The following is a 20,950-nucleotide window of genomic DNA, read 5'->3' as shown; positions in this document are numbered from 1 at the left end:
TTCTTAACGGTAGGGGTTATAATTATTGGACACCCCTGTTTTCAATACCTCACCTTGCGAGGATAACGGCACTGAGCCTTTTCTAAAAGGTTTTATGAGTTGGAGAACACTTTGGGAGGGATCTTAGACCATTCCTCCATACAGAATCTTTCCAGATCCTTGATGTCCTTCGTCTGCACTTATGGACTACCCTCTTCAATTCAAACCACAGGTTTTCAATGGGTTTCATTTCTGGAGACTGAGATGGACATTGCAAAATGTTGGTTTTGTGGCCATTTAACCATTTCATTGTGGATTTTGATGTGTGCTTGGGTTATTGTCTTGCTGGAAGATCCACTTGCAGCCAAGTTTTAGCTTCCTGGCAGAGGCAACCAGGTTTTTGGCTAAAATGTCCTGGTACTGGGTAAAGTTCATGATGCCGTTGACCATAACTAGGGCCCCAGGACCAGTGGAAGCAAAATAGCCCCATAACATCAAAGATCCACCCCCATATTTTACAGTAGGCATGGGTCTCTTTTCTGCTTATGTATTCTCATTTCGACGCCAAACACACCACTGGTGTGTGTGACCAAACAGCTCTATTAACATGTCATCTGACCATAGCACTGGTTCGAATCCAAGTGCCAAAGCCATTTAGCAAACTCCAGACGTTCACATGTGTTGGATGACATAAAATAAAGCTCTTTGGCCACGCACACCAGTGGTGCATTTGGAGTCAAAATGAGAATGTATGAGGGGAAAAAACCCATACCTACTGTAAAATATGGTGGTGGATCTCAGTTATGGGGCTATTTTGCCTCCGCTGGTCCTGGGGCCCTTGTTCAGCCCATTATATTCATGGTTTCCTGCTCCATCAGCCAGTAGGAGTGCACTTGATAAGGATCCACACCAGTCCCAACGACCGCATGCTGTGGGCCATGGACAACAGAGGGAACGTACATGTCCGCACAGGAATCACAGACGAGATGCCTGTCGGCACAGACTGGGAACACATTCCAGGTAAATTACCTGACAATTGACCGTCAGTCAGACACCCAATGATATAACACCTTTTGTTCCCTATCCCTACACCTGTCATCCATTTTCGATTTTTACCCAGTGTGTCATTGTGTCTTTGTTTAAGTTAGACAACCACGTTTCCATAAGCGGAAGATCAGACACCCATTCATAAAACCTTCGTCCAAAGACGAGACAATCAACTTCAGTGTTCTATATCCAATGTGTTCCCAGGCCTTCAGGCCAGTCAGCTGGTGCTGAGTGTGAAGACAGTTTGGGTGCGTTGCCCCAACGGGGAGGTGGCGAGGCGCTACGGTATCACTGACAAGAACCCAGCAGGGGACTACTGGAAGAAGATACCAGGCCTGCTCAACTGGCTAACAGGTGAGTGATGAGATGGAGACTAAGAGAGAGAGAGAGAGAGTGTTCCAGTTGTGGAACAACACATTTCAAGTTTTAATGTCAAATGCACAAGTACAGTGAAATGCCTTTCTTGCTAGCTCTAACCCCAACAATACAATAATCAATAACAAGGTAGAACAAGATATACAAATAAAAAATAAGAAGAACATGATACAGTAAGAACACAACTGTGTTCTAGTACAGTAGCAACAACAAAGTGATGGCTTCCGCTCATTCCCACATATCTTGGCCCACAATTCAAGCATGTTTTGTACACAGGTCAGGGGCTTACTGTAGCTTAGAGTTAATACACTCTCAGGCATTGTTAATGTTTGGCTTGCTGTTCCTTTGTGCATTTTTGAGATCGACTCCACAGCCAGAATCACTGATCTACAAATCACCTTGCGTCCCAAATAAGTCCTCATTAAGTGATCAAGATTAGCGATTCTGCGCCTTGCTTTGCTCAATCTGACCCCTCCAACCCGCTGATTGTCCCACAGTGACACCCATGGACGAACTGTGGGCTGTGAGTTTGTCTGGAGGTCTGAGTCACCGGCTCACCAAGACCATGGTGCACACCGTTGTCAAGTGCCACGTCAACACAGGCTCCCTGAGCGGAGAGGACCTGGAGGAGGAGTGGGAGGTCATCTAAAGAAGACAGAATTTGCATTGTATTCCCTATATAGTGTACTACTTTTGACTAGGAACCACAGGGCGCATAGGGCTCTGGTCAAAAGAAGTGCACAATGTAGGGAATAGGGTGCCATTTGCCATGTCTCTTCCCAACCGAAACAACCACTATTATTATTCTCTTTCACTACTGAAATGGGCTGCATTTCATTTATTAGCCTGTACTTTACTTACTGTGTATTTTTTATGTTAACCTCCTATGTACATAATATCTAAGATTTTATGGCAACTGCTATATGGTTATGAATCAGAACTGAGTGCACAATGGCTCTGTAGACAGACAGGACGGGATGATTTTGTGTTACCAAGGGAATGGGGTGTGTAGCCCAGCCCTCCTTATGCTGTTTTCAAGCATTATTAAGTGTCCGACCAGTGTTTACGTTTAACCTAACCCAACCAATACCTATTGAATTTGAATGAAGTAATTTATTGATATATTAGTTATTTTATTATTTATTTTTATCTGATGACATTGTAGGAAGGCGATTTTGTTATATTTATTCATTTTAGTTAGTCTGCACTTTAGTTGTAAGTGAGAAGGTAACCCCACTCAAGTACACAGCACTAGTCTAGACTTGCTGCCCTGAGACAGTTTATTTTTGTCTTCTTAGGAAACACCCTCACCCAAAGGAACTTACTGTAGCTCTGGTGTTGTTTTTTACACATTGATCAATTCCGTTGAATACTGTATTTACCACAGCACACTCAAGAGCCTTCCAATAGGGTACCTTCGATTAAAAACTTCAAACTGTTAGACCTTTAGTCCAGTTTATCCATTGTCACCCAACTCAATGCCACAGGAGGTAGATAGGGCCATGGTCTGTGAAATTATATTTGTATATTGTTTTAAAGGGAACTACGACGGTAGTAGGAAGGAGATCCATTATTTATTTTTACTGTATATAATAACACAGGTGTAACATGTGAATGTAAGTACTTGAATGGAGAAATTTATTACGTTAGTCACCTTGCAAGGGTACCTTAAGTTCATCTCTGTAGGTGCTTACTCTGCACAGATTGATTGATGCTTCCTTTTTTACTGTGGAATGCTGTGTGCTCACTAAGGAAGGGATATTACTTTGCAGGATTTTGAGCTGGGAGATTTCTAACGTGTATTTTGTATAACTACCAGAAAGGGAAACTAACCAATTAATTTATCCAGTCTTAGTACAGCTACTGTATAAATATGGTAATCATGCATTTAATGGTTGACAGATACTTTAATCAAACGTATTAACAACGGCTAAACAACTTTGGAAATATAACTCAATCACTGACTAGTACATCTCATAGCTTTGTGAATAAGTTGGTTGTGTTTGTGAAAAGCTATTAGTGTGGCTTAACTAGTACTGTAGTACAATGCTGAATTATCTAGCTATAATATTAACATAATGAAACAAGGGTTACACATTGACATTAGGCATACTACATGGTATCATAATGCTGCTTCTGAATACTGTACTCTACATCAGTGCTACTTAGTCATTAGGGGCTTGCCAGTTCAATTCACTTTGACAAAGAGTGCATCCCAAATGGCAACCTATTATTCCCTATGTAGTGCACTACTTTATTGTTTCAACAGTGGGGGATCCTTAATAAAAAGTAGTAAATACCTTTGACCAGAGCCCGCACCCTGGTCAGAAGTAGTGCACTTTGTAGGGGAATAGGGTGCCATTTGAGATGTAAAGAAAATCAGATGGGTCGTCAAATGACCAATGTTTTGGAATATACTGAACAAGTTGAAGTACTGTAGCCCCTCTGTGCATCTTTCATGGGATGCACAGTACTGTAAGTCCACTGTATGAATCCATGCCTCTCCTCAGTATGACTTCCTTAATAAAGATGTTTACAGTTATTGACTCTACGTGATGATACTGTATGACCACCATAAAGCAGCGTTTCTCAACTCTATAGGACTGCACATTTTTTGCTCTAGCCCAGCACTAACACAGTGCTGAGCTGGAACAAAAATGTGGGAGCCCGGGACTGGAGTTGAGAATGTTCTCCTTCTGACCACGAGCTAAGCATTTGTCAGAGAAAACAAAACCATGAATGTGTGTAAAGAGCTCATTCAAACCATTGTGCCATTTTATGGGTGGGTGATACCATGATGTAAAACATATGTTCATGCTGACATATAGTTTTGGACCTATTCTATAGTTTATTCTGTAGTTCTGTAACTGCATTGTTGTTCCATTGCCTGTGTAGTAACTGTGTAATTACTGTAGTAGTAACATTGTATTAACATGTTCTCTGCACCCCTTCAGCCCACAACCTCCAGATAATGGCCCTATAGGTGAAGCACATTATAGATAAAAGAAAACAACAGGTTAATATATTTTATAGACAATAATAGTATTTTATTTACACATTGCAACATTAACACCATTAAATTCACTCTTTCGTGTCAAATATGACAAGTCAACATTTATTCTAAAGTGCATTGTTTTTAAACATCAAAATGTAAATAACATTATGAGTTGCTATTTACAAAGCCACATGCTGCATTTAATTCACTTTTATTGACACTGTTGTCAAAGTGTTCACACCATAGCCAAAAATAAATATTTGATTCCAGAAGTCAGTACAGTAGTTTTATCTGAGAGGTCTGAGAGAATGTTTAACTGGCATACTGGTGTAGCCTGAAGTCCAGTGGTTTCAGAAAGTCTGGCAGAGGGTCCAGCTGTTCAACAGGTATGGACTGGGTCATCTTCTGCATAGCCTGAACAAAGAGAGAGGGGGGAGATAGTCCTGATAGCCACTGGAACGCCTGCTCTCCAATAAGACCATGCCACAGCCCTGGATTCTTCTCCAACTTTCCCTTCATTTGAAAATTGAATTTTGGCATGAAGAGAATGAGATAACCAAGGCAGACGTGCTTCCGGCGCATGTCAGGCTCACCCCGGCGTATCTGATTTAAGAGGCAGTCCAAGGGGGTGTTCCCATCTCGATCTGTGACATAAGGACATGCACCGTGTCCTAGTAACAGAATCAAACACTCAGGGCGAACCAGTTCGCACGCCAGATGCAATGCGCCTTTGCCTCCCTCCATGTGAAAACATCCACGACTGTTAAAGTAGCTCATGCGCTCGCTATCGGAGAAGTCTTTCAGAGAGTCCAGAATCATTTTCAGGATAGTAATACGGTTATAGCGGACAGCTACTGTGAGATGCGGTGTTGCAGATGCTTGGCAGCAGCAGAAGCTTCGACTGGGCATCTCCAGTGCGCCGACAGAGTATCTGTTGAGCAGGTATCTGGCGTATTGTTGATGATCGTGCACAAGTGCATACAGAAAAGCCTCGGATGGAGTAAAAGCGCACGCCCGCCCGTCATCTTCCCAGTGAAACACCTCCATTGTCCGCATGTCCTCGAGTACCCATACTGGTAGCAGGTCCCGCACTGCTTGGTAGAAGGCAAAGGAGGTTCTTTGGCACTGTTTCTCGGATTTATAATCCGCCCGGTTGTCAAACACACCCGCTAGATCGTAAGGCATGGTCACTTTGTTCTGCAGATACGTTTAATTTCGGAATATACCTTTTTTTTGCTAGGTATAAGCACCTCTGTGCCAGGTCTGTTTACATCAAGCCTGGATGTCAACAGAAGTGATTTTTTTAGAAGACAAAAATAATCAATAGCTGAATTTAGAAAAGTTGCATGACACACTGGAAAATGTGTTTCAAAATAAGAAATAAAAGCCGATAGCAATCGAAAACGTTTAGAGCTCTTCGGTCTCGCTGCTCTCTGAGTCTGTGTTCAGTAGCAAGGACCCTGCCTGAGTCTGTTCAGTACCGCTATTCTTGACTTGCTTCAAACCCCTTTTCGAACTCCATCGGCAGTTTATATATCCTTGCTGGTGGCGAACGGTAGTGGAACTCCCTTCACGACTGCCCTCGTTGGTCGCTGACTGCGTCAACAAATATCCTCATTGGCTGATGACGACTTCAAGGTGAGATTAAATGTGACGTCAGTACAAGTGCTCTAACTTTTCCATATTTGTTGTGTGCCATGTGAGCGATTTGTTTGGGAGCCGCGCTATCGCCCCCCTATCGAGTGTCCCCACTGCATACAGTACATTCAGAACAGTCCGGTGTAGAGGATGTATGTTGGGTTGTGGGTCGCCAGTGCATGTTATATAATTGCGCGTCTGGTGCAACGTGCTGCTACCAACACTCCCCACTGCTAAATTCTGACAGACATATCTGTTTTACGCATTATAACTGTTTCTCGTTTGGGTCGTGATGTCTCATCAGGATTAGGCTAAATCTATCAAGTGTAAAATCTATTTTAAGGATAGAATAAAAACGTATATTTACACCACATTACAATGGTCAGGCAACTATAGGCATTTGAATGGCTGTGACATATGCATTGCAAAAACACTAACTTTAACATAAAAATTAACCTCAAATTATGAAACAGCTTGTGAGTTCATGCAAAGTCAAATGTAAGCTATTGGTTTTAGTAGCTTCAGTATAGGGCAGACCATAGGCGGCTTTTAGATACTCGACCACGCCATCTGTTTGGTGAATACGTGTCATTACATGTCATGCATAACCTTGAATTGACGAAGTAGCCTATCTTCATCTTCACCACTCATTTTCAAACTTACAGCAAACAGTATGTCCCCACATTATGATCTAATCTGATGTATTGAAATTATTTCTTATGAGCCATGAAGAAGTGGAAATGCAGTGTGAAATGGATATAGAAGTGTGAATTCAATGTAAAATGGTTAGGAATCTGCTAATTAAAAATGTCTAGTTAGGAAAGACAGACTGGTATCAATAAAACATTTTGGGGAAAGTGACATCCTGGTATGGAGTTGCATGGTTTTATACATACCCTCATTGAGCATGGTTGTGAGTAATAGCAATTGAGAGAAGCATGATCCAGCTGCAGGTGGCACTCTCATGTCCCAGTGACTATGATGCAAACAGACACAGTGATGTTTCACAGTCTTAAACCCCAACCCTAACCCTGCATTATGGCCTGGGTAATCTGTGTAGCCTATGTCATGAGAAATTGATGATCACAAAAGATAATATTTAGATTTAGTGTATATCAACATGACGTGAGCATGCCTGCTGCAGCTAGATAGGTAGGGTGGGACTAAACTATATAAAATAGGCCACTTTACAGTTCAAAAGAAGCATGATGGATGAGTCTTTTTGATTAAATGAATGTTAAGTGGAAAATGAAATCCAACACAATCTGTAGCAACCACATCTCTGTGGGTACGACAATGGAAAAAGGAATAATAATTTTCTATCTTATTCATGTATCTGCACAGATAGAGTGCCTTCCAGATGTATTTTGCCAGTGTAGTAAAAAGACCAGATACATTAACACCAGGCAATAGTAGCCTATAGAAAGTATTCCCAATGCCTATGGGAGGACCCCCATTTAGCAAGAAATGAGTCTAGCTCAAGTGCAGTTTTTTGGGGGTATGATCTTTGCGCCTCTGTAAGCTTCTCACTCATCATTATTCACGATTCATTCATGATTATCCCTAATCATGGTAGCATCCACATTTAATGTAGAGGTGTTCAGAAACATCTTCTATTCCTATTTACAATAAAAGTAACTCAAATGACACAATACATTATTCACCATTCAGTTCCAATTGGTCAAAACAAACCGAAACACAACCAAAACAAACTGCAAATGCATCCAGAAAGTTTTTGTAGAGTCACAAGCTTGATTTAATCATTGTGTGCTAGGCATATGGAACCAAATAATACACTTTTGACTACTTTAATACAACCTTAGGAGGCTGAATAAATGTGGCTTGTCACCTAAAACCCTCACAAACTTTTACAGATGCACAATTGAGAGCATCTTGTCAGGCTGTATCACCACCTGGTATGGCAACTGCACCGCCCACAACTGCAGGGTAGTCTACCGGTGGCAAACTACCTGCCCTCCAGGACACCTACAGAACCAGATGTCACAGAAGGCCAAAAAGATCATCAAGGACAACAACCAGGAGCTGCTTCCTGTTCACCCCGCTGCAATCCAGAAGGCGAGGTCAGTACAGGTGGATCGAAGCTGGGACCGAGAGACTGAAAAACAGCTCCTATTTCAAGGCCATCAGACTGTTTGCCATCACTAACACAGAGAGGCTGCTGCATACATACAGACCTGAAATCATTGGCCACTCTAACAAATGGATCACTAGTCACTTTATTAATGCCATTTTAATTATGATGTTTACATATCTTGCATTACTCATCCCATATGTAAATACTGCTTTTATACCATCTGTTGCATCTTGCCTATGCCGCTCAGTCATTGCTCTTCCATATATTTATATGTACATACGTACTTATTCCATCCCTTTATTTTGATTTGTGTGTATTAGGTAGTTGTTTTGGAATTGTTAGATTTTTTATTTTATTTTATTTAACCTTTATTTAACCAGGTAGGCAAATTGAGAACACGTTCTCATTTACAATTGCGACCTGGCCAAGATGAAGCAAAGCAGTTCGACACATACAACAACACATAGTTACACATGGAGTAAAACAAACATATAGTCAATAATACAGTGAAAAAAAATAAGTCTATATACAATGTGAGCAAGTGAGGTGAGATAAGGGAGGTGAAGGCAAACAAATATATGTATAAATAAATAAAAATATAAAAAGGCCATGGAGGCGAAGTGAGTACAACACAGCAAGTAAAATAAAAACTAAAAACACTGGAATGGTTGGTTTGCAGTGGAAGAAAGTGCAAAGTAGAGACAGAAATAATGGGGTGCAAAGGAGCAAAATAAATTAATAAATAAATACAGTAGGTAAGAGGTAGTTGTTTGGGCTAAATTGTAGATGGGTTATGTACAGGTGCAGTAATCTATGAGCTGCTCTGACAGCTGGTGCTTAAAGCTAGTGAGGGAGATAGGTGTTTCCAGTTTCAGAGATTTTTGTAGTTCGTCCCAGTCATTGGCAGCAGAGAACTGGAAGGAGAGGCGTCCAAAGGAAGAATTGGTTTTGGGGGTGACTAGAGAGATATACCTGCTGGAGCGCGTGCTACAGGTAGGTGCTGCTATGGTGACCAGCGAGCTGAGATAAGGGGGGACTTTACCTAGCAGGGTCTTGTAGATGACCTGGAACCAGTGGGTTTGGCGACGAGTATGAAGCGAGGGCCAGCCAACGAGAGTGTACAGGTCGCAGTGGTGGGTAGTATATGGGGCTTTGGTGACAAAAACGGATGGCACTGTGATAGACTGCATCCAATTTATTGAGTAGGGTTTTGGAGGCTATTTTGTAAATGACATCACCGAAGTCGAGGATTGGTAGGATGGTCAGTTTTACAAGGGTATGTTTGGCAGCATGAGTAAAGGATGCTTTGTTGCGGAATAGGAAGCCAATCTAGATTTGACTTTGGATTGGAGATGTTTGATGTGGGTCTGGAAGGAGAGTTTACAGTCTAACCAGACACCTAGGTATTTGTAGTTGTCCACATATTCTAAGTCAGAGCCGTCCAAAGTAGTGATGTTGGAACAGGCGGGCAGGAGCAGGCAGCGATCGGTTGAAGAGCATGCATTTGGTTTACTTGTATTTAAGAGCAGTTGGAGGCCACGGAAGGAGAGTTGTATGGCATTGAAGCTCGCCTGGAGGGTTGTTAACACAGTGTCAAAAGAAGGGCCAGAAGTATACAGAATAGTGTCGTCTGCGTAGAGGTGGATCAGAGAATCACCAGCAGCAAGAGCGACATCATTGATGTAAACAGAGAAGAGAGTCGGTCCAAGAATTGAACCCTGTGGCACCCCCATAGAGACTGCCAGAGGCCCGGACAACAGACCCTCCGATTTGACACACTGAACTCGATCAGAGAAGTAGTTGGTGAACCAGGCGAGGCAATCATTAGAGAAACCAAGGCTGTCGAGTCTGCCAATGAGGATGTGGTGATTGACAGAGTCAAAATAAATAATAACAACAAGATTACTTGTTGATATTGCTGCACTGTCAGAACTAGTAGCACAAGCATTTCGCTACACTTGCAATAACATCTGCTAACCATGTGTATTTGACCAATAAAATTTGTTTTGATTTATAAGTGAATTTGTCCAAATAGGGGGGACTAGCAGTGGTGGAAAAAGTATTCAATCGTCATACTTGAGTAAAAGTAAAGATACCTTAATAGAAAATGACTTAAGTAAAAGTCACCCAGTAAAATACTACTTGTGTTGAGTGAGTCCGTCAGATGTTCTCTTGATGAGGGATGTTCTCTTGATAAGTGTGTGAATTGAACCATTTTCCTGTCAACATGTAATGAGTACTATTGGGTGTCAGGGAAAATGAATGGAGTAAAAAGTACATTATTTTATTCAGAAATGTAGTAAAGTAAAAGTTACCAAAAATATAAATAGTAAAGTAAGGTACAGATACCCCAAAAAACTACTTAAGTAGAACTTTAAAGTAGTTTTACTTAAGTACTTTACACCACTGGGGACTAGATACATAAAGTGCCTTTAGTTCTAAAACAGATATGTATGAAAATACATTCAAATAAAAGGTGACATTCTGTACTGTCGTCTCATATGAAACATTTCAAAATCCAAACTGCTGCAGTATAGAGACCAATTCAAATGTTTTAGCTTCACTCCAAATAAATACAGGGAGGAGTTTATATACTGTAGCCTACTCATTTTCAAGGAGCCCAGAAGTAGCTTGATTGTGACAGTGCGAATGCAAGACACTGCTCCCTTATACGGCTTCTAAGGTTGGGGGCTTCTAAGGTTGGGGAACACGGCCCTGAGGTTAGGCCATGGATGCACATATTTGGGATACTCTGATAGGCCTATGTATAATTTGTACATGGTCCCTGACATATAAAGAAAAAATAAATTAAATGCAGTCCATATGATTTGAGGAATGTGTCCATTGTTGAATTAGATTATTTTAATTCGCCTTTTTGAATGTAAATTAATTCCATTAATTGGCTGTAGAACGTAGAAAAACTTATTTTGTTTAATTGCATAAATTCCCATCTACCTAATGAATTAATTCATTGTAGCCTCTAGTTTCCAGGCAAGAAGAGAGTTGGTCCACTCATCATTATTAGCTTGAGGGAGGCCTCTTCAGGGCAAGCCTCGAAAAATTCAGTTCCATCTGATGCAGCCAGGCACTTTATCAAGACCCCGTGGAGTGTCAACTAGCAACCGACCCACCTGGCAAGACACCTAGCTAGTAACGATTCTAATGGACAAAAGTAGCCAGCTAACTAGTCAAAATCTGTAGAATATCTTCGACAAATGCGTGTGTTAAAGCCACGTAGCTCTAGCTATGCTAATTGATTTCATAAATCAAGCTAGCTAGCTAGTTGCTACCGCAACTTTTATCCAAGTAGCAGCGAGCTAGCAGTCAAGCATCCTCGCGAACTTGGGGTATTTTTTCTAGCTAACTGGGGTGGCTGGTTAATATTGAAAGACCCATACAACACAGTTATTTGGCCACCCGTTATATTTTTGGAGACAGCTATCTTAACAACTTTTATAACATAGCCGTCTTAATTGAGATTGCTGGCTAGTTGAACAGTTTAATCAGTTGGTCATCGCTTCGTCTAGCTAGCCACAGTAGCTTTGCTAGCCAATTTGCTAACGTTACTTTGTTCGCTAGCTAGCAAACTAGCGCCAGGCATCTAGCAAGGTGCTGCTGACTACAGACAGCCAGTAACGTTACAGTAGCTAGCTAGCCAAAATCCGAGTAGTTTTGTTGCTCTTTCTCCGTTAAAAAATCCCCGCAATGATGGAAAAGAGTGGGTCGGAAATGTCAGGGAAAAGAAGGGGTAGGAATACAGTTAATAATCCTAACAAAAGTTTAGCTACGAATGGAAATAGCAACAATTCATGGGAGGAAGGAAGTTCGGGCTCCTCCAGTGATGATGAGCATGGTAGGTCAACACGACGGTGGTAGCCTCGGTCACTCTAAACTAGTTCATACACTTGTACAGTGATGTAAAAATGTTAATCCTGTGTTTGTTATATGTTCAGGTAGTGGTGGTATGAGAGTTGGGACTCAGTATCAAGCCCTCGTGCCAGACTATGATCCAGGTGAGTAATTTTACTGTTCAGGCAGTCAAGAAGATTGAACAGGTTACCAGACATGATAGCCTCGAACAATTCCTGGTCGTCTATTCCACGAGCCTTGACTAAGCGGGCTACTGCTAACTACATATTTATTATTTTGACATTCCGACTCCTGTCCACGGCTACATTGTTTCATGTTTGAACCGATTTAACTGCAGAACTATTGTCAATGTATCCAATATATTTCAGCATATTTAGCATATAACAAATCTGAGATGAGCTAATTAAAAAGTTTGTAATTTACATCTGTTATAGCTAGGCCCTAATTGTTGCTCGAAGGACCATGGTTATAAACGTTTAATTTAACTATCTGGAGTGAGAATGGTGATGATTGCTTCCCTATAAGTAATGAATCATTATGAAATGTAGTATTTGTAACATGAACTGTATTAATTGTAGCTGCTTTCACTAGCCTATATGATTAAGTCCTGACTTCTAATGGTCCATATTTTTTTTCTTTTCAATTTGGTTTCCATGCGAGAATTGATAGGCTTGTGCTGCTAATAATACATGTTGTATTTTCCAATGCAACATGAAATTTCATTCTCGCTCAACTTGTATTGTTGGAAATTGGTTTCACTTTCACCAGAGTTTCACTTTCAACATAAAAGCATTTAGGATAAAGGCAATGAGTAGTTTGAGTAATTAAGTCACTGGTCCTCATTCGATCCTTTATCCCCCTGTGACAGAGATTGCCAAGGCGGCCGAGGAGAGGGACAACCTGGGTATGCTGGTGTGGCTCCCCAGCCCGAACCTGGCTGAAGCTAAATGTGAGAGCCATTCAAGCCATTTTCCTCATTATGTACCAAATGTAAACTACTTGCCCAGTTTACTTTTACAAATCTTACATTTATCTGAAGCAAAATATTTAGTTAATGTAATAACTATGCAATAATAACAGAAATGGGTAGCTGAGTGTTGTGCAAGTGAGTGTAATGCCACAGTCTTTCAGACTTTCTATATATTTACACACACACATACAGACAGAGAACCAGTCAAAAGTTTGGACACACCTACTCATTCAAGGGTTTTTCTTTATTTTTACTATTTTCTACATTGTAAAATAATAGTGAAGACATCAAAACTATGAAATAGCTCATATGGAATCATGTAATAACCAAAAAAGTGTTAAACAAATCCAAATATATTTAACATTTGAGATTCTTCAAAGTAGCCACCCTTTGCTTTGATGACAGATTGGCACACTCTGGGCATTATCTCAACCATCTTCATGAGGTAGTCACCTGGAATGCATTTCAATTAACAGGTGTGCCTTGTTAAAAGTACATTTGTGGAATTTCTTTCCTTCCTAATGCATTTGAACCAATCAGTTGTGTTGTGACAAGGTAGGGGTGGTATACAGAAAAGAACAAGTCCATATTATGGCAAGAACAGCTCAAATAAGCAAAGAGAAACAACAGTCCGTCATTACTTTAAGACATGAAGGTCAGTCAATACGGAACATTAAGAACTTTGAAAGTTTCTTCCAAGTGCAATCGCAAAAACCATCAAGCGCTATGATGAAACTGGCTCTCATGAGGACCGCCACAGGAAAGACCCAGAGTTACCTCTGCTGCAGAGGATAAGTTCACTAGAGTTACCAGCCTCAGAAATTGCAACCCAAATAAATGCTTCACAGAATTCAAGTAACAGACACATCAACTGTTCAGAGGAGACTGCGTGAATCAGGCCTTCATGGTCGAATTGCTACAAAGAAACCACTACCAAAGGACACCACTAAGAAGAAACACGAGCAATGGACATTAGACTGGTGGAAATCTGTCCTTTGAGTCCAAATTTGAGATTTTTGGTTCCAACTGCCGTGTCTTTGTGAGACGCAGAGTATGTGAAAGGATGATCTCTGCATGTGTGGTTCCCACGGTGAAGCGTGGAGGTGGTGGTGTAATGGTGCTTTGCTGGTGACACCATCTGATTTATTTAGAATTCAAGGTACACTTAACCAGCATGGCTACCACAGCATTCTGCAGCAATACGCCATCCCATCTGGTTTGCGCTTAGTGGGACTATCATATGTTTTTCAACAAGACAACAGACACTTCCAGGCTGTGTAAGGGCTATTTGACCAAGAAGGAGAGTGATGGAGTGCTGCATCAGATGACCTGGCCTCGACAATCACCCAATCTCAACGCAATTGACATGTTTTGGGATGAGATGGACCGCAGAGTGAAGGAGAAGCAGCCAACAGCTCAACATATGTGGGAACTCCTTCGAGACGGTTGGAAAAGCATTCCTCATGAAGCTGGTCGAGAGAATGCCATGAGTGTGCAAAGCTGTCAATCTATTTTAGAATAATGCTTTAACGTAAGAATGTGGAAAAAGTCAAGGGGTCTGAATACTTTCCAAATGCACTGTATCTAAATATACAGTACCTACAGTACCTACAGTCTCAAGTTTGGACAAGGGATTCTTTATTTTTACATTGTAGAATAATAGTTAAGACCTCATATGAAATCAAGTAGTAGCCAAAAGTGTTAAAATCAAAATATATTTGAGATTCTTCAAAATAGCCACCCTTTGCCAAGCGTGTGCAAAGCTGTCAAGGCATTCTCTCAACCAGCTTCACCTGGAATGCTTTTCCAACAGTCTTTAAGGAGTTCCTACATATGCTGCGCACTTGTTGGCTGCTTTTCCTTCACTCTGCGGTCCAACTCATCCCAAGCCATCTCAATTGGGTTGAGGTCGGGTGATTGTGGAGGACAGGTCATCTGATGCAGCACTCATCACTCTCCTCCTTGGTCAAATAACCCTTACACAGCCTGGAGGTGTGTTGGGTCATTGTCCTGTTGAAAAACAAATAATAGTCCCATTAAGCGCAAACCAGATCGGATTGCATATTGCTGCAGAATGCTGTGGTAGCCATGCTGGTTAAGTGTGCCTTGAATTCTAAATAAATCACTGACAGTGTCACCAGCAAAGCACCACCACACCTCCTCCACACTTCACGATGGGACCCACACATGCAGAGATCATCCGTTCACCTTCTCTGCGTCTCACAAAGACACTGCGGTTGGAACCAAAAATCTCAAATTTGGACTCATCCAACCAAAGGACAGATTTCCACCAGTCTAATGCCATTGCTCATGTTTCTTGGCCCAAGCAAGTCTCTTCTTATTGTGTCCTTTAGTAGGGGTTTCTTTGCGTGAATCAGGTCGAATTCATGGTCAAATTGCTGCAGTCTCCTCTGAACAGTTGATGTTGATATGCGTCTGTTACTTGAACTGAAGCATTTATTTGGGCTGCAATATCTGAGGCTGGTAACTCTAATGAACTTACCCTCTGCAGAGGTATATCTGGGTCTTCCTTTCCTGTGGCGGTCCTCATGAAATTTTCGGGATTGACTGACCTTCATGTCTTAAAGTAATGATTGACTGTTGTTTCTCTTTGTTGGTCTTTTACCAGATAGGGCTATCCCCCCTCCACCTTGTCACAACACAACTGATTGGCTCAAACATGTTAAGAAGGAAAGAAATTCCACAAATTAACTTTTAACAAGGCACACCTGTTCATTGAAATGCATTTTTGTTACTACATGATTCCATATGTGTTATTTCATAGTGTTGATGTCTTCCCTATTATTCTACAATGTAGAAATAAAGAAAACCCCTTGAATGAGTAGGTGTGTCCAAACATTTGACTGGTACTGTATGTAAATAAGGTATTTATGTTTTTATTTTTAATATATTTGCCAAATTTCTTCACCGATTTTTTTTTCTTTTTTTTTCTTTTGTCATTATGGGGTATTGTGTGTAGATTGATAAAAAAACATTTGATTTAATCAATTTTAGAATAAGGCTGTAACAAAATGTGGAAAAGGTCTGAATACTTTTCGAATGCACTGTGTGTGTGTAAATATTTTTTTGTACAGTGGATGAATACATTGCAATTGCCAAAGAGAAGCATGGGTACAACATGGAACAGGCACTGGGGATGCTCTTCTGGCACAAGCACAACATTGAGAAGTCCCTGGCAGATTTGCCCAACTTCACACCTTTCCCAGATGAGTGGACAGTGGAGGACAAGGTCCTGTTTGAACAGGGCTTCAGCTTCCACGGAAAAACGTTCCACCGTATACAGCAGATGGTGAGACTAACGCCTCCGAATTGTATCATTTTTGTCAGTTAACAGCAGACTACTCCATTGGCGAACATGGAACACACGATGACATGAGACACTGAATTCTAATTTGGGGTGTTCATTGTGTGATGTCTCTAAACCACAAATAATGCACAAAACTGTGATTTTGTTTGTTATTTACAAGTTCTTCTTGTTCATGTGCTAGCTACCAGACAAGTCAATTGCTAGCTTGGTTAGATTCTACTATTCATGGAAGAAGACACGGAGCAAAACCAGTGTCATGGATCGCCACGCACGCAAGCAGAAGAGGGAACGAGAGCAGAGGTATGAAGTGTGTTCTTTTGTTTAAAATGCATGAACTGCATTCTCTCAACTAACACTCCCTTTTGGAAAAACTAGTCCTGGGTGGTTTCAACCATTCCAAATTAGACAAAAGAAATGTATTGGAAAGTTAGGCCAAGAATACAATATTTTTATTTCTATGTATTAAGTTTTTGCTTTATGTTTCAGTGAGGATGAGGCTGAGGAGACCAATGGAAATGCTCCAAGCGATGTAGAGTACGACCCAAATAAGGAGGAGAAGAAAGAGGTGGGTCTGTTCAGAGGCTCTTATCACTTTTAATAAATATTGTTTATTGAAGCCAACTAACATGGTCATTTTGTGTTTTAGCTGGGCGCAGCACCTGAGAAACAGGAGCCAAAACCACTGGCAGTGGTACAGAAGGTAGCTTTCGAATTCCAAATATTTTCATTACCATTTCAATAGAAACCTACAACATTCATATTAAATTGACACAACTTTTGATGGTTCGACTTTTTAACCTAAATCTATTCCTTCACGTCTAGCCGACTACTGGCGTGGCAGAGAAATTGACCCACGTCAAAAAAGAACCACAGGGTCCTCCAGGGAAGAACCTGCACCGTGCTAAGAAGAAGCCTCCTAAAGGAATGCATCTGAGCCAGGGAGACGTAGCTGCAATGTCCACCAGCACCCCCGCTGCAGTCGGTGTGCTGCGGCAAATGGACATGGAGCTGGTTGGCATCAAACGGCAGGTTAGTGCACTGTCTTAACATTCATCTTCTGTGACAGCATTTCCTATCCATTGATGAGTCAATTTTGTGTCAATCATGTATTGATGTCAATGGGAGATTTGTGTGGAAATTAAGAACGAAGCCTGTGTACCTAGAGTGTCTTTAGGGTGACGAGTTAACCTGGACATTTTTCCTTAATGAGTTTTATCCCCTTCTAGATCCAGAGCATCAAACAGAATAACAGTGCCCTGAAAGAGAAGCTTGATGTGGGAGTAGACAACTTCAGAGTACCTGAGGTAATGCTATTGCTGACCTAAAGTTCTGACCATCTCATTTTACCATCTCCATAGAATTAAAGGTGCATTATGCAGAAAGGCTAACTGCTACGAGCCATAATTTCAGTCTGTGACAAAACAAGCAAGTATAGTGTGGAGAACCATTTTACCATCTAAACTGCTGTGAAATATATTTTTCAGAACCAAAAATATTGTATTTTTAGCTGTTTGAAGCTGGTGTGCAAAACCGAAAGTAAAAGACACAATAACGAAACATAAGAACGGGAAGCATAGGAATAGTGCATGTGCATAGAACATATCTACTACTTCTTAGACTTGCTTTCAATGAGTGACAGATCTATAACGTACATTTGGTCAGATCGCCCAAAAAGTTACATATTGCAGCTTAAATGTTACTATTGTTTTGCATAGTGATGGGAAAACAAAGCTTTCTGAAGCATGGACGCTTTCCAGCCAATTGTCGGAAAATAGGTTTATTGCGCAAAGCGTTGGATCACCCTAGTGGCATCTGCTGGTCAAAAGAATTTAGAGCTGCCAAATGATTATAGTTTACGTCACGCATGCCATAGTGCAGAGACAGCGCTGAGATGTCTAGCAGTTGTAATGTTTTCAAGTACTATGTATTTTAAATCTACATTATTCATTATGTTTGAAATTGGGTCGCATTTCCCAGCTCAAATAGACGCTAGCGGCTCTCAAAATCCACCTACACACAACTTTCGGCAGCCAACCCTCGAAATGAAAAGGGTTTCGCTTTTCGCAAACCAATCAGGTGGTTTGCGACAAAACAACGCTTCGGATGTCGTTGATGACATGCTTTGGATAAAGTGATATGGGTATCGGCACACTGCTTTGAAGTAAACTGCTTTGCGGTTTCAATGCATGCTCCGGTATCAAACGTAGCATCACTAGTCTTGTAATACACTTTGACCTGTCATGTTGCTTGTATGTTTGACCATTTTATGTCTCAGGTGAACCAGAAGTTTAACACTCGCTGGACAACAGAGGAGCAACTGCTTGCTGTACAAGGTAATAGATTGCAAGTGCAACAGATGGGTTGGGATTCGAGAAAGGGTAGAAAATGGAACCAACTAAAGTGGGTCTCATGTGAAAAGTCAGATGATAAAAAAAATATATATTGAGTTCTGTTTCACTGGGTGGGCCTGGCACATAACATTCTCAATTTGTTCAAAATGTATTTTAATTCCATTGTAACCTCTTCCAGCCATCAGAAAATATGGGCGGGACTTCCAGGCTATCTCGGATGTGATTGGCAACAAGTCTGTAGTGCAGGTGAAGAACTTCTTTGTAAACTACCGCCGACGCTTCAACTTGGATGAGGTGCTGCAGGAATGGGAGGCCGAGCACGGGATGGAGGGAGCAGCCAAGGGAGGAGAGGAGAAAATGGACACATCACCATCTCCCACTGAGGATGGAGCCACCAACCCTGTGCCGCCAGAGGACCAAAAAGAGGTATGTGACTGTCCACTCTTTGTATTGCAAATCGTCCTCCAACGACCCATATTAAGAAGAAAGAGTGTGTAATTACAGATGTATTCTAATAACTCGAGACCCACCTCACATGCCCAGGTTTGGGAACTTAGCTCATGAGGCATTTAGAAGTTATATTTAAGCAATAAGGCCTGAGGGGGTGTGGTATATTGCTAATATACCACGGCTAAGGGCTGTTCTTAGCAACACAACGTGGAGTGCCTGGTACAGCCCTTAGCTGTGGTACAGTATATTGGCCATATACAACAAACCCCCAAGGTGCCTTATTGCTATTATAAACTGGTTACCAATGTAATTAGAACAGTAAAAATGTTTTAGGTTTTGTCATACCTGTGGTATACGGCCTGATATGCCACGGCTGTCAGCCAATCAGCTTTCAGGGCTCGAACCACCAATTTATAATCTTTATGAATCAATGGTTCTATATCATTAAGTCTATAAGCAATTAAGGATTCCAGTCTTTAATTTGAGTTGTGCAAATACTCCCCAATGTTGTCTCTTTACAGGAATCCTCACTAGTGGAAGCACAACAACCTCTAGCATCCTGAGTGGCCAGCCATTTTGGATAATTCTGTTGGCAGAACTCCTCCCTCTGAGATTTTACGTCTGTTCTGAAGAGGCGATGATGAATCTGCACAGGTTACTCCCTGTCTTTGCGGGCCTGTTCAAGAAGGTCATTCCTGTTACCTCATCCCCGATTCAAGGATGTTTTGCAGCTGTCCACCAATTAACTTACAGCACCAGTCTTCAGCCGGACTGACAGTCAAAGTAACCAGAATTATCTGACTGCACTTTATCCCATCCCAGAAAAATCTTCAAATGTAACTTGTTTATGCATCTGGCGCCTTTTACCCTGCCTCGGTCACTCAACATTACAGATGATCCCTGTTATTCAGCCCACAATATCCCTTTGTCATTTTATCCTTCTGCAACCCTCTTTACTTTGTAAAGACTGGTTTTTGTTGTGTAGTATTTAACCGCAGTAGGTCTCGGTATGAACTGACCCTGTGGACTACAATTATTTTGTATTGTGCCCAGCACGCGCTGGAACGAATGTGACGAAGCTGTCTTTGTACACCAGACAGCCATAAAGAAAAACAACCCAAGGAAATACCATTGTAGTGTTGGAGATGGAGAAAAGGTGAGTCAGGTGATTTTCCCCCTGATACACACAGTGCAGAACAAGATGATGGCATTTCCACAGGGCCTTAATGCAAGTTAATACTACACAACAAACTATTTATATTATTCCTTCCAAAACTCTTGTCTGCAGCTGTTTCCTTTACCCCCTAACTAACTTTACCCCCTAACGGGTACTTGTCCCCCCATGGATTTACAAGGAACAGACTGGTGTATGAAGGCTTTAAATCCAGGAGAGGGAGTTAGCGAGACGGGTGCACAGTGTGGGAGTGAAATAGGAAGTCGGAATGCAGAAATTGCCTTGCAGTATTCTACAAACTCCAATCACCATTGGGTACAAAGTAAACACTACAATCTCCCTTCCCTCTGCTTCTATGCGTTACTTACGGTTGAACCTCAGCCCTCCCCTACTGATATACATGCAATGTTTGTCATAAAAGGTTGCTCTTACGGAATGGATGTGCCTCCAGCATAATGCAAGTAGGATTCTGGTATCTTGAAATTGCCATATTCATGGCATGATGAATGTTGTCCCCCCCACCGTACTGAAAAGACTGTACAGACTTATTGAAAACTGACATTACATATAGTAAGTGTAGAACTTAGAATCCCAACAGGCGCTTCCATTGAAGAAATAAACTAGGTGTTGAATTTTAAACGGTAGTGCACTTTTGGTGTTCAGTGTTCAATATTACTC

The 20,950-nt window shown here is 41.4% G+C and overlaps 3 protein-coding genes across 5 annotated transcripts in view; 2 read left to right on the top strand and 1 right to left on the bottom strand.

Annotated features, from left to right (window-relative positions):
- tecpr2 (tectonin beta-propeller repeat containing 2) overlaps positions 1–3,943 on the top strand; it is a 35,058-nt gene extending 31,115 nt beyond the window's left edge. Inside the window, exons 18-20 of one of the 2 annotated variants that reach the window (XM_023994177.3) lie at positions 858–999; positions 1,231–1,380; positions 1,899–3,943. In XM_023994177.3, coding sequence (XP_023849945.1) covers positions 858–999; positions 1,231–1,380; positions 1,899–2,050 — 444 coding nt within the window. In that variant the 3' untranslated portion in view covers positions 2,051–3,943. Of the gene's footprint in view, positions 1–13; positions 786–857; positions 1,000–1,230; positions 1,381–1,898 lie in introns of those variants that run through there. The other variant, XM_023994178.2, reaches the window with a different exon arrangement.
- A 481-nt stretch (positions 3,944–4,424) lies between these two features.
- Positions 4,425–5,971, bottom strand: ankrd9 (ankyrin repeat domain 9). The gene has a single exon (XM_023994179.2). The coding sequence runs from the start codon at positions 5,579–5,581 to the stop codon at positions 4,709–4,711; it is 873 nt and encodes a 290-aa protein (XP_023849947.1). The 5' UTR covers positions 5,582–5,971; the 3' UTR covers positions 4,425–4,708.
- A 5,694-nt stretch (positions 5,972–11,665) lies between these two features.
- Positions 11,666–20,173, top strand: rcor1 (REST corepressor 1). Of its 2 annotated transcripts, none has more exons than XM_023994175.2 (12): positions 11,666–11,982; positions 12,083–12,142; positions 12,868–12,948; positions 16,065–16,279; positions 16,479–16,597; positions 16,784–16,862; positions 16,944–16,997; positions 17,120–17,326; positions 17,524–17,601; positions 18,573–18,630; positions 18,827–19,074; positions 19,620–20,173. In XM_023994175.2, the coding sequence occupies exons 1-12, from the start codon at positions 11,835–11,837 to the stop codon at positions 19,659–19,661; spliced, it is 1,389 nt and encodes a 462-aa protein (XP_023849943.1). In that variant the 5' UTR covers positions 11,666–11,834; the 3' UTR covers positions 19,662–20,173. The 2 variants fall into 2 exon arrangements, with proteins under 2 accessions (XP_023849943.1, XP_070301227.1); XM_070445126.1 differs by having other exon boundaries at positions 11,740–11,986; positions 12,087–12,142.
- The last annotated feature ends 777 nt before the right edge of the window (positions 20,174–20,950 follow it).

The sequence above is a fragment of the Salvelinus sp. IW2-2015 genome, linkage group LG9 (genome assembly GCF_002910315.2).
Source record: "Salvelinus sp. IW2-2015 linkage group LG9, ASM291031v2, whole genome shotgun sequence".
NCBI classification, from domain to species: Eukaryota; Metazoa; Chordata; class Actinopteri; order Salmoniformes; family Salmonidae; genus Salvelinus; species Salvelinus sp. IW2-2015.
This window is presented reverse-complemented; position numbering and strand designations above follow the sequence as displayed.

Bases quoted from the DNA above. Each gene is read 5' to 3' on its own strand.
- ankrd9 (XM_023994179.2), bottom strand. From the start codon at position 5,581: ATGCCTTACGATCTAGCGGGTGTGTTTGACAACCGGGCGGATTATAAA.
- rcor1 (XM_023994175.2), top strand. From the start codon at position 11,835: ATGATGGAAAAGAGTGGGTCGGAAATGTCAGGGAAAAGAAGGGGTAGG. The intron at 16,280-16,478 runs GTGAGACTAACG...TTCATGTGCTAG, and splicing joins TCCACCGTATACAGCAGATG to CTACCAGACAAGTCAATTGC. The intron at 16,598-16,783 runs GTATGAAGTGTG...TTTATGTTTCAG, and splicing joins AAGAGGGAACGAGAGCAGAG to TGAGGATGAGGCTGAGGAGA.